This window comes from Balaenoptera ricei, chromosome 6, assembly GCF_028023285.1.
Source record: "Balaenoptera ricei isolate mBalRic1 chromosome 6, mBalRic1.hap2, whole genome shotgun sequence".
In the NCBI taxonomy this organism is placed as follows: Eukaryota; Metazoa; Chordata; class Mammalia; order Artiodactyla; family Balaenopteridae; genus Balaenoptera; species Balaenoptera ricei.
Window position 1 is genome coordinate 73,403,848 of NC_082644.1, and position 13,559 is coordinate 73,417,406.

The 13,559-nt window shown below is 38.2% G+C and overlaps 1 protein-coding gene across 1 annotated transcript in view; it reads left to right on the top strand.

Annotated features, from left to right (window-relative positions):
- CFAP95 (cilia and flagella associated protein 95) overlaps positions 1-10,570 on the top strand; it is an 86,404-nt gene extending 75,834 nt beyond the window's left edge. Inside the window, exon 6 of the mRNA XM_059924878.1 lies at positions 10,302-10,570. Coding sequence (XP_059780861.1) covers positions 10,302-10,493 — 192 coding nt within the window. The 3' untranslated portion in view covers positions 10,494-10,570. The remainder of the gene's footprint in view (positions 1-10,301) is intronic.
- Positions 10,571-13,559: the final 2,989 nt, after the last annotated feature.

The following is a 13,559-nucleotide window of genomic DNA, read 5'->3' on the forward strand; positions in this document are numbered from 1 at the left end:
TTCTTCTGCAAAAGAGGTGCTGGTGGGGGAGTGGAACTGGAGAAGAGAGAAGGGGGTCACATGATTGTACCTAGTATTTTTTGATGAATGTCAAGGTGTTCCAAAATGCTGCTGCTAGTTAACCAGAGAAACAGCCCTCTATTACTTGGGTTCAGAAGGAGATGGTGGCCTTCCTCCACCTAAATTCATGCCTCCACCTAAATTCCTCCACCTAAATTCAATGTGTGTTGCACATATGTGTGCTGACCTTATATGTATACATATAGGCATGATTTTGTAGTTTATAGGAAAACAATTCTGAATCCGAGTCTCATGGCATTCTGCCAGCACTAAGGGACCGCATTTCCTAGGCCCCAGCTTCAACCTTAGGATCTGCTGGCAGCTACTCATATAGCTCCACAGGGCTTCCCCAGAGATAGATAGATACATAGATAAGATAGAGAGATAGATAAGATAGGTAGATAGTCTATCATATCTCTCTATGCTCTCTTTCTCTCTTTCTATCTGTCTCCTGTTGTTTCTGATTCTCTGGAGAACTCTCACTGATACAGACAGAAAGATCTTTATGAGTTCTCTGGCTCTCAAATTCTATGATTTGATTTGATTTGATTCTCATTGATCCTTTCTCATCCTAATAGTTATTTATGACCAAGTAATCTTTTTGAATAAGTACCTTGGCAGACATTTAATTCAAGTCTACTTGAAAGTTAAAAAATAAATATTTTAACTCCTGCTCACCTCATGTATCACCAACAGCTGAGAAATTTTGGGTTTTGATTCTCAGGAAACTCAGATCCCCAAGTATTTTTTAGCATTGTGTCCTTTTAGTGGAAAGAACCCTGTTTCCTCTGATAGTATACCTTCATCTTATATTGCTTTCTGAAGTTAAGTAACCATGACCTCCTTTTGTTTCTGGGTCAAGTCATAAAAGCTCAGTTCTACTTCAGGGAACTTGGGATTCTGGGAGATTTTATTTTCCTCCTTTTGATTATCTTTAAATTTCTACAGTGAGCATATTTGACTTCTGTAAAGAAGAAAAAAAAAGAATTGAAAATCAAGAACCCTGGGCCTCAAATTTATATCTAACCACACCACTATAAATATAAAACAGTGGCAAGTGTCCTCATAGAATGTAGACTGAGGAATAAGAAAGATGATGTTTATTTTTTATATTAAAATGATAGGAACAATCAAACTTTGTGCATAAGAAAGAAAAACTTGTCAATAACTAATGTTTAATAGTGTATTGCTTAGTTTTTGATGCTGGCCATTACTAAAGTTTGAATGATATTTGTCTTTAAAAGTCAGCTTAGGGGCTTCCCTGGTGGTGCAGTGGTTAAGAATCCGCCTGCCAATGCAGGGGACACGGGTTCGAGCCCTGGCCTGGGCAGATCCCACATGCCATGGAGCAACTAAGCCCGTGCGCCACAACTACTGAGTCTGCGCTCTAGAGCCCACGTGCCACGACTGAGCCCGCACACCACAACTACTGAAGCCTACACAATAAGAGAAGCCACTGCAATGAGAAGCCTGTGCACCGCTATGAAGACCCAATGCAACCAAAAATAAATAAATAAATAAAATAAATAAATTTATATATTATAAAAAGAACCAGGGTTCCTCAGAGAACCACTAAACCACTTCTTTGGGTTTTCATTTACATACATGTAAAAATATGTATGTTTAAAAAAAAAAAAGTCAGCTTATTTTGTGATGTGATTGTTCATGTAGATGTCCATATTCTTCTTTGTGATGACCAGACTCATTAATGATATAGATGATTATACTTATATTCACAGCCTACACTTCCTTGCATTTCCCATAACTATTTTTCTTTAGTTGAATACCTGTGTTTCTTACAAACGCTTCTTCTTTGCAAAATTTTATCAAATAAAAAGAGATAGTAAAGGTTTCTTAAGTAGGTAACAGTAATATATCCAACTAATTACATGTTCTTTATAGCTGCATTTGCCAATTACTCTTATCTGTAATTCAATCACTGGGAGAAAAAATATCCCATAGGAATGAAATCATTTTAAAAGTAGTGAAGGGAAATGAACGAAGGGATCTGTCTAAGATGCCTATCCCAAGTGATCCCCAGGGTTAGTAAAGTAATTTTGGCTGTAGGGGAATTGTTCTTTTCTTCCCACATCACTCTGCATGTGTGCTTAGAAGACAACCTTACTAGGGGAAGGTGGGTCTTCAGTCAAGTGCACGTAAGTGGGGAAGAATTTTATACATGATATATACTGAAAATAATCAAACGAAACATCACAGCAATCTACTTTAATATCTATTTTCATTCCATCCAATGTGACATTCAAATAAATAAGCTTGTTGCCTCAATACCTTTTTAAGAGTAAATGGAGTATACCAAATGAGGATACTTATAGGCATGCTAGGGAAGAATGATCTTTGCTGTATGAATGCCAGGTGGCTAATAGCTATCTGTAATGGTGGACACAAGGTTAGTTTGCAGTGACTGATTTGGCCAGGAAACGTAACCCATTATGTAGTTTTATGGATGAGCTATCTAGATGAAGGAATTGAGACTGTGCTTTCAAATTATCTTGTAATATTAAATTAGGCAGAGTTACTGATGTTCCAGAAGGCAGGCCTAAAACTGAAAATGACCTTGAAAAATAAAACTATGAAAAATAAAAGGTCCTAAAGAAAAAGGATGAAATCAAATAAGAATAAGTGTAACCATAGAACAACCCCTTGGAAGACTGGGAAAAAATGGGTAAGGACTGGGTATATGGTTATCTAAGAAACAGCAATGTCATCTTATTCCAAAAAAAAAAAGGTTTGGGAGATATTGATGCTTAGAGGCTATGGGAATGAGGGTGGGAAGGGGATAGGAATCTAAGAATTGGATACCCATCACTTAAAGATACACTGATACATTTTACTGATATAAGTGGTAAAACTGTGTTCTATTTGTCTTTCACAATGAGGGAAGGTCGACTGGGGACTCAAGAGGACCCTTCTGTAATATCCTAACCTGTCTTTCTATGATCTGTTAAAAAGAAGAAGGAAGAGAAAGAGAAGAAAAGGAAGAAGAAAGCTTTATTAACCTTAACGCAGATTTTCCCTGCAGTGATTGTCTTGCTGGGTCTTTAGAGGTTCCTGTTTCTACAGGGCCTGTTTGCCCTCAGCATTCTTTTCTCTGACAGTTTCTTCCGTCTTCTATCCGGATGTTTCATTCAACGTCCTCAACCCTTCTCTGAAACAGCACACTCAAAGATGAAAAGAGATTGCTTCTTACTGTTGGTTGTGTTTTGTCAGGTCTTGACCTCTGTGATGCTTCTTTGGAAGTGAGCAGTTGTGGGCTACCACAACATTCTTTGCCCTCCCTTTCCTCAGAATTTATGACATTGCAACACTCTGTCCATACCTTTTCTTCTCTGTCTTTCATGGCTTCTTTATGAACCCAGCCATGAATGTCCCAAAGATTTGGGTCCTAGAACCCTGCTCCTCTCATTTTACATAATCTCAGAGAATTCATCCACTCCCATGGCTCTATAACCATCACTTTTGGGGGTAACTTATTTTTATATAATTTCAAACTTACAGGAAAGTTACAAGACTAGCAAGAGGAGCTCCCATATAATCTTTACCTAGAGTCAGCAATTGTTTACCATTTGAGAATAGGCCGGACACTTTGTGCCCCTTTACCTCTGAACAGTTCAATGTGTATTTCTTAATAACAAAGACACATAGCTATGGTAAAGTTTTCAACCTAGGGGAAAATTGATACAGTATAATTATTTAAGCCACAGTCCATATTCAAATACAATCCATGATCCCAGTAATGTTCTTTATAGCTATTTCCCCAGCCAGTGATCACTGCTGTGCACAGGGCACTGACTTCTCTCCAGGCCATCTGTCCCACAACACTGCCTTTACATTTTGTACTTATGTCATCTCTAATTAAAAATGTCTGAGAAGTGACTCATCATTTCCCTCCTTAAACAAGTCCTCTCCATCTCCATGTCTTTTTTATTCTTTTTAGCGGTGTTAGAACTCTCTCAGACATCTGGGTTTGAAGCTATGGAACATCTTTGGTTCTTTATCCACAGTTAGGCTGGTAAGTCCTCTAAATTCTTTCTGTGAAATGTCTCCTCTAGTCCAGCTCCTCTTAGGCTGTTGTGCTCTGATACCCACCCATTCCACACTTCAGACAAATGCTTTCAGTTACCCTCATCTATCTGGAGGACTCAGAAAAAGCTTGCAGTGATTGTCCTATCTTAAGTGAACTTTGTCAGAACTCAGGGTCTGTGTGGCCCCAGAATAGTGGATCAGCCAATAATGTGTGACAATTCACAAATCTCTTTCTATACACAGTTTCTAAATACTTCTTCCCACCCCCACTAAATAAATGTTGAATAAACATTTAAATATTATGTTAGGGTGTTGAAACTATAACGACTATCTGCAACTCACATATGCAGAGGAAGTATGTCTAACTGATAACTGGCCCTCTTCCCGAGCCCATAACCAGTGGGAAAACACTAACTCTTCAATACTCTTAAAGCTTAGTCTGATTCCATAATTTAAATAGTTCCTATAGGAGATATTTAACCTTCCTTGAAAAAACTCTCACTTTCTCAGAGATCCTCTCCATCCCCTATGTGTAGAAAAGCAGATCTGAGACTGTTATCTGTTAAAAGTCCTGCTTACAAGGTTGGCCTTTTGTTGGCATCTAGAGATAAGAATTCCTGAGTAAGAGTAGCTCACTGTGTCTAAACTGTTTGCACAAACAATGTGGTTTATGTTGAACACCTGTTTTCCTTCTGCGAGTCTGGAATTTTGGTATGTGTTAGGCAGAGGGTGCCTATGTGACCAGCCCCCAAGAAAAATCTTGGGCTTGGAGTCTCTGATGAGCTTCCCCAGTAGATAGCATTTCACAACACATGGCTGGGGGAATTAAGTGCATCTTGTGTGACTCACTGAGGTGGGGCTCTTGGTCTCAGAATTTCGCACCTGGTTTTTTCTGGACTTTAGCCCATGTGCCTTTTCCCTTTGCTGACTTTGCTTTGAATCAACTTGCTGTAATCAATCATAGCCACAAGTACAATTATATATTGAGTTTTATGAGCCCTCCTGGCAAGTCACTGAATCTAGGGGTGGTCTTAGGAATCCCAACACACCCTACTTTTCTCCCTGTGGCAGATTGTTATTTTCCCAGAATGGTTGCAACATGTGCTGGCATCGCACATGCTCTTACAGTGTGATTTTGACACTCTTCACATGGAGAGGCAAGTCCATGTTACCTCCCCTAGAATTTGGGTGAACTGTGACTATGATGGGAGTGATGCTATGTGATTTCCGGAGTAGTTGATTAAAAGCAACGCAACTTCCCTCTGGTTCTCTTTCTGCCATCCTTATTCTCAGAACCCAGTCACCATGCTGTGAGGAACCCCATGCAGGCACAAGGAGTTGTTGTACAGCTGTTCCATCAACAGTCCTAGCTAAAGTCCCAGCAGATAGCCAGCATCAACTACCAGTTGGAATGAGAGATGTTTCCAACCCCAGCACTTAAGTCACTCTCAGCTTTCAGGTCTTTCCAGCTGAGGCCTCAGACATTGTGAAGCAATAAGATGGCTTTGCTGTACCTTTCCAAATTCCTGACCCAAAGAATCTGGAAATGACTACTCTTTTACACTGCTATGTATGGGTTGGCCAGTTATGCAGCAATAGCAACTGTACCTTTCCCTGAGATGGCATCCGGGTATATGGAAAGAGGGATGCAACTTAGCATCCTGATGCCAGAGGGGAAGAGCAGCATTTTCTGTGCGGTGGTCTCTGCCTGTTCTGGTCTCTGGGATGATATCTCAAGTCCAGCTTGTTGCTCTTTCCCTTGCCAGCATAAGTGGCTATAGTCTGTGGCTGTTGTTAACTGTCAGTCTTTTTCTATTTCTCACTCTTTTTCTCTGGGCTTGGTTGGAGCCCTCATGGCATGTTTGAAATGTTTGAGACGGCATGTTTGAGATGACTCAGCCTCATTTCCGCTTCCATAGATACTGTGGACCCCACAGAAGCCTTCTGTGACTCCCATTCAGTACCTAGCTCCAATGCTCAGCTCTGCAGCTAACAGTTGAACTCCCTCTGCAGACTTACAACTACTTCAGGGTCTTGTTTATGCCACAGGATACAAACGTGGCTCAGAATTGATGATTCTCAGGGCCTCCCTCTGCCTGACCATGCTGTTCCGCCAGTTTGGGTTTGGCTGTGCCCCAGGCAAATGAAAGAACAGCCTGAGTGGTGGTCTGTTCCGAGTTCTCATGTGAGATGGGGGCCCAGGAGACCCCTTATACCTTTGTGCCATTATTCTCATTTATCCAGTGCACTTCCCTCTGTCCGCGTCAATGAGACTCTGTCTGATTTAAGTCTACGGATGGGAAAATTGGGAAATGCATCGACTATTTCTGCTGTCCTGCTTTACTTTGCCCTTATTTTCGTCTTCGTACAATGCCCCAGACTTCTTCCCTATCTTCCTACTCTCCATTCCAACTCTAGTTTAAGCCTTCATGGCAAAGGATGTTTTCTCTACATGCTTGGAGAAATCTATGATCTGAGTCTTCCAGGTATGGTCATTGATATTCTAAAATCCTCAAGACTGTTAACTGGATCGCAAGGCTGTTGTCTCTCAGAAAAACCCTATTTTGCATTAGAAGGTGATATTACTTTGCTCTTTGGTTGCCATTTTTTTTCTAAAACAAATTTTGATCTCCCCTTGGGAAAATGGGTGGTTACACACACAGAAAAGGGAAAACTACTAATAATTTTGAAATGATTACACCCTCCCTGTATACTTGGTTTGAGAGGTACACCAAATTACTCACTTGTCCAAAACTCCCACCATCTCACTTTAGCCTTGGGTATGAACTGCAGTCAATATAAAGGTCCTTTGAGGTAGGACCTTCTTGGTGAAGCTGCTTTTTTCTATGCTGTTTTGTGCCTTTTGTATTAAACTTTGGAAAACATACTTTGTTCTGCTTTCTTATAATAATTATACCCTCCTGGTTCCTGATAGTTTGTTCTTATTTTTGAAAACCTTCTTTATTCACCTATTCCATGTTTGCATCCTTCTAATTCCTGAGTATATGCTTAGGCACAAATTTACTGCTTGCCTTGACTCCTACTTTTTTATATATGCCCAGCTGCTCCCTTGTTTTTGCTCCATTTTCTTGCTCTAACTCTCAGAACCTCAGTGTTTCAATATTGCAGATTATTCCGTATATATTAGGATGCTTTTAGTAGGTTGTGCAAAAACCAACTGAAACCAGATCAGACAGTAAAAGTAATTTATTTGCTCATGTTTTTTTGAAAAGTCTGGCTTCAGGAAAGGATTGATACGGCAATGTCATCATACTTTTTACTGACTCTCAAACCTGCCTTTTATGGTGTTGGTTTCATGCTATACTGATTGTAGGCAGGCTGCCAACAGCAACCTGGGCTAGATGCTTCCTTACTTATGTCCAATAGTGGAAAAAAGAATGTTTTTCCCCCAAACCCTTGAACAAAACCTTAGGCTTTAAGCTGTTTGGACAAACTCAAGTCACATGCCTAACACTGAACCAATCACTGTCATTGAGAGTGGAGTGAGATTATCCTTATTGTCTTAGGCCAATTAGATTCTGCCCCTAGACCTGGAGGGAGGTTAACCTACTCACACTGCATGGCTACTACACAATGCGAAATGGGAGAGGTGGATTCAGGGTGAGCTGGTGTCACCTCTTAAAGTTTTCATGAGATGAGCATGCTCACGTCTTCCCAACTCAGTGTTCACTACTGACTTCACTTGGTAGCTTGAAGTCAACCATGGCAGGAGTATTTATACCACAGAAATTGTCAAATATTACAAATCAGTTGTGTGGGTTTTTTTTTTTTGGTGGGGGGGAGCTGGTTTACCAATACATCTCTGATAATGGGAGGCACTCAGTTTTATGTGTTAACAGGCAACAAACATTCTCTTAATTAGTTTTCCTAACTTCAGAATTGCACACCCCTACTTACCACTTTTTAAAAATAATGGCTTTCCTGAGATTTAATTCACCTGCCATAAAATTCACCCTTTTAAAACATACAATTCAGTGATTTTTAGTGTATCTCCAGTGTCATATCATCATCACCACAGTCAATTTCAGTATATTTTCATCACCCCCAAAAGAAACCCCATACCCACTGTAGTAGTTAGGTTTCTCTACAGAAACAAAACCAAAGCTGAAAACCCCGAAAAGCCAGTGACGTAATTCACTTTGAGTTTGAAGGCTTGAGAACCAGGAGTACCAAGGAGCAGGATAAGATTAATGTCTCAGCTTGAGCAATCAAGCAGGAAGGGGCCAATTCTTACTTTCTCTGCCTTTCTCTTCTATTCAGGCCCTCAACAGATTGGATGATGCCCACCCGCATTGGGGAAGGCAAACTACTGAGTCCATCAGTTTAAATGCTAATTTCATCTGGAAACACTTTCACAGACACAACCCACAAATAATGTTTAGCCACATATCTTGGTGCCTCGTGATCCAATCACACCCATTAATAGTCACTCCTCATTCCTTCCCCTCCCACTATCCCCTGGCAAAGCTACTTTCTGTCTCTGTGGGCTTGCCTATTTTGGACATTTCATATAAGGAATCATACAATCTGTCTTTTGGCTTAGTTTCTTTCACCTCGCATAATGTTTTCAAGGTTCATCTATGCTATACAACTATCAGTATTTTATTCCTTTTATTGCCAAATAATATTTCATTGTGTGAATAGACCACATTTTGTTTATACATCCATCAGTTAATGACACGTGAGTTGTTGAGATCCAGTTCTAATCATAGTTCTGGAATCCGGTCCTTTTCACCTTCAGTCTTTAGTACCTTCTGCGGCTGGAATACTTTTCCTAAAACATCACATTTATTCTTGTCACTCATCACATCAAAATATATTGTCCACTCTGTCTGGGAGATGCTAAAGGAAGGCGTTGACCTTGCATTTGAAGCTGTCCTCAGTTCCACTGCAACTGGGGTAGAAATCAGCAGATCCTGCCGCCTACTTAGAGGGCAGTTTGGCAAGCGATGCTCTAATCTCATTTAAAGGGCCTCTAGCTGACCAAAAACAAACAAACAAACCCCAAAGAAATAGACCCCCAACAACACAAAGCAAAAGCCCAAACCTATATAGAAAGTGACATGGATATTATGTAGCTTTTGGATTTTATTGTTTATATATTTTATCTCTTAAATATTAAGAATTTCATGAGGGTGCTGGTGGGATAATGTGTCTTACAGGCAGATAGCTTGAAGCCCTGGCTGAATCAGTAGCATTCTTTAGATTCTCTCCTGAGATTTTAAGCAAATGGTCTTGTATGTGAAATGGGAGTAATAATTCTTACTTCAGAGCCTGTTGTGGATTAAAAGTTATAAATACTCAACTACCGTGTTCAACCCATAATAGGCACTCAGTAAATAAATAGACACTATAATGATTATTATATGGTTAGAATTTTCACTTATTTTCAATAAAGCCAATCTAAGATTAGAACTATTTTGGTGTTCTTTCATTGTTTTATAGTTTTGGTGATTTAATTTCAATATTGTCCTAGTGCTTTAAAATTAGTACCAATTTGAAGCAGAAATTAGATAATCAGTGCAAGGGCTTTATGTTTCTTGTCTACCATTACCCTTGATGTAATCTGAGAGAATCAATATTTCCTTTGGGAAATGGTCAATGATAGTGTCTTATTTTATTACTATAGAAGCTTTTAGGAAGTGCTCTAAGGATAAATACCTTAAATATTATACTGGGTTATACTGATGTAAATTTCTCATAGGAATGAATCTTCCAGCTTGGCATTTACTGGCAAGTATGACTTGATAGCAACTATTAAAAATATAACCCACGATATTATTCTTTGGAATGATTATAACATATTAGTAAAAAAGATATTGAATGGTAGTTAAATTGTAATTGTTTTTATCTTTCTGCAGATGGTCATACAATTTAAATGGTTCTTTATGCTGTATATTTATGGTTTAGAAAAATTTACGTATATGATAATTTATGATTTTAATTTTATAAATAAAACAGCCATGAACTAGATTCTTCTTTCAGAATTAGAAGTACTTATAAATGCAATAGCCAAATACAAGAGGTATTAGTAATTTGAGAGAATAAATTAATCAATTGTTTGAAAATTAACTTTTCATCATAATACAACTAACACAGTAAAGATCAACTTTTGGAAATCACTCCTTTTTACATATTTCAGTCATTTAATATTATCTTTCTCCCTCCTCCCATAGGGTTATCCTTGTCAAGATGATGATTATTCAGTTGTCCACAGAAAATGCCATTCTCAGTTCACAGATCTAAATGGTTCCAAAAGATTTGGCATCAACACCTGGCATGATGAGAGTGGGACTTATGCCAATTCATATGTAAAACGAGAACTCTACCCATTAACCAGTGGCCCTGTTGTTCCCTTTTTAAAATAATGTATGGAATCAGATTCTATAACTAATGAAAGGTAATGGATGTAGCAGTTGATGATTTTCTATCCTAATAAATGCAGTGGAAATATTATGATAATAGATTCCTTTAACACAAAATCTTATATTCTAGAACAGTGTGTATATCTTTCTTTTCATAAGCTACTCTGGTATTTTCCAAAGTTTAGTATGTTTTTCACTGAAGGTATATAACCCAATTCTAGATGGTACTCGGAGGAATTTTATTTTATGTTACTTTATTTTGTTTTATTTTATTGACTGTGGATTTATTTTAAATTTTATTAGGAAAAAATGCATAAAGCTAACACAATCAAGCTCATGATTGCTTAGGGTGTGTCTGATTTAAAAAAAGAGATAACTTAAATTCCACTTTTGAGTGAATAAAAATTTAGGTGGTACTCAAATTCTACATGAAACTCAAATGGCTGAAGTTTGAGCAACAGGGCCCTATAATAATGTTGAGTGCGTGTGTGTGTGTGTGTGTGTGTGTGTGTGTGTGTGTGTTTATTGGGGAGGAGTGTGTCTGTTTATAGACTTTAACATATCTATGGTGGCTAGCTGCTCTGTGGATTATCATTCAGCATGGTGTTTTTCCTTATACAATATAACACTTTTTATTGTATGAAGTAGCTGAGATGCAGACAGAATCTTAGTGAAACTTTAGGGGTTTAATGGAAAATCCAGTCATCTAGTGTTAAGTGTAGAATAAATCTTAGCAGTTGTTTTGACTCGCACTCCCGTTTTCCAGATGAGCAGAGACTCACAGAGGTTCAAGTAGCTTGCCCAGGGTTACATAAATAGATTCTAGTTGATCTTTGAGGTACATTTGAACTTTTGTTTTTTTCTGAGGATGGGTTTATTTATTTGGTTGGCCTAGGTTAAATTTACTCTCATTGTTTTTCTTTAAAAAAGAAATTCATGAAATAGTATTTCATGATAAATGCTAATTTGATTAGCAAAATATGGGGAAAACTATAAGCCTTGTGAGTAGAGAAATGATAGTAAATAAAGAAAATGTGGATATGCCAAGGAAGCATTCACCAGCAGAGTTTTACTATAATTTCTAGCTGCTTTAAAGTGTGTCTGTACATATACACAAATATATATGTATAAATATGTATATTATATATAAATACGTAATGTTAGTTCTTTTTTTAATTAATTAATTTTTTTAACATCTTTATTAGAGTATAATTGCTTCACAATGGTGCGTTAGTTTGTTAATTCTTTATATATTACCTATTCTAGGGTATACCTACCTAGGATTACCTTTCTTTCCACAGACTACAAATTCAAGTTTAATCACTCCGAACATTCATTAACATATCTAGGGTGGACAGATGTTTGAAGTATGCAAATCTGTATGTCAAGCTACTCATCATTTGATTTTTTTTTTCCTTTTGGAAGGAGGAAAAGTCTTAATGGCCATATCATTACCTTTGAACAATGCCTTTACTTAGAAAAAAATTCACCTACTTTATCAGGAATTCTATATTGTCACAATGATTAACATTACATTTTACATAAATGACCTGGGCCTGCCATGAGGGATCAGTTTAGAAATCAGTTTTTGTTTGGTTAGAAGGAGAATGAAATAAGAGGGATTTTATTTAAACTAGTAGAATAAAATGATGCATTGAAAAAAATAAAGATTACCTAGATCTTTCAGGTAAAATTATTTTGTGTTGATTTGGATTTCTTTAGATAACTTCTTTAATGGTTCACCTCACCAGTATCAAAGACCATTTCAAACAATAAAAAGTGGAACTCAGATATGATCATTGGAGAATGTCTTCCTTAGGAAATGACCACACTGACTTCTGATGGTTCCACATGTATACTTCATAGGATTCCACCTGAGACACCAAAATAACACTGTATCTTGTGTGTTTATACAGTTAGCATTCATATTTGGTCAGTATTTTTCTTTTGGCCTTTATGTGTTATTATGTCAGAACTGTTGGTGTGAGCTCACTATGGCAGAATGCAGACTGCTGCTGGGAGAATGGGTAATTGGTTGGGCAAATCCCAAGTAGATGTATGGCAATGGTGGTCCTTGATTAAATTTGGCCTACAGATAAGTTTTATTTAGTCTTCAGAGTGTTTTTTTCATTTATCTTAAAAAATTGAGCCAAATTTTATAGACTAGGACATTTTACTTTAAAATTTGAATTTTTATGTCCTTGGCACATTTGCAGATCTGGCAGCACTGGTCTGATTTTGATACAGCAACAATCAGCAGGGATATGATAGGAGACCCTCTTTGGATGGGGGTGAGTTCATCATTTTGCTGTAATTCTCACCTGGTGTACTTATTTATGGAGGCATTGTTACCCTTTACCTAAGGAGAGGTCAGACAAATATGAAATAACAAGTTGTAGAGGGAAAGGGGTGGTAGAAAAATGGCAAAATTGGCAGCTTCTTGGTGACTAAGATTAGGATGATAAAGGCAGAAGCCACATCCTAATAGTAGAGACAGCAAATCTGGTTAAGTTCAAGTAGGCATCAAGATCCCGGAGTATATGACGTAGAAAATAGAGATGGAGAGTGGGTCAAGCACTTCACCTTAGAAATATAATCTCAGATCCACTGGTTTATACTGGGAGTACATTTGTGCTGAGGCAGGAAGTGAGTGTACCAGACCCAACCCCTAGAATATGGAGCTGGCAGATGAAGACAAGAAGCAGGGCCCAGCCAGCTCACTGGTTTATTTACAGAGGAAAATCACCCCCTGGATTCCCCCTGGGCTCCTTTTTCTAGAGGTACAGAAAAACTCCAGATTCACCAAGACTCTAGGCAGAAATAGTAATGTCCTTCCTATGGTACATAGAGTAGAGGTGGCAGGCTGGTAGAGACCACAGAAGTGCCTGGCACTGCCACCATCAAGAGTAGAGCAGCAGATTCTTTCTCAAAGCTATGTTGACCAAAAGCTAACTTTAGAGTCAGCAGCAGTGCAGTTTGCCAGTAGCTGAAAGCCCACTCCAAATAGCTATGGTAGGGCAAGCATGAGGCAAATATTGTAAATCAAAGTGGAAAACCCAAATAAAATCT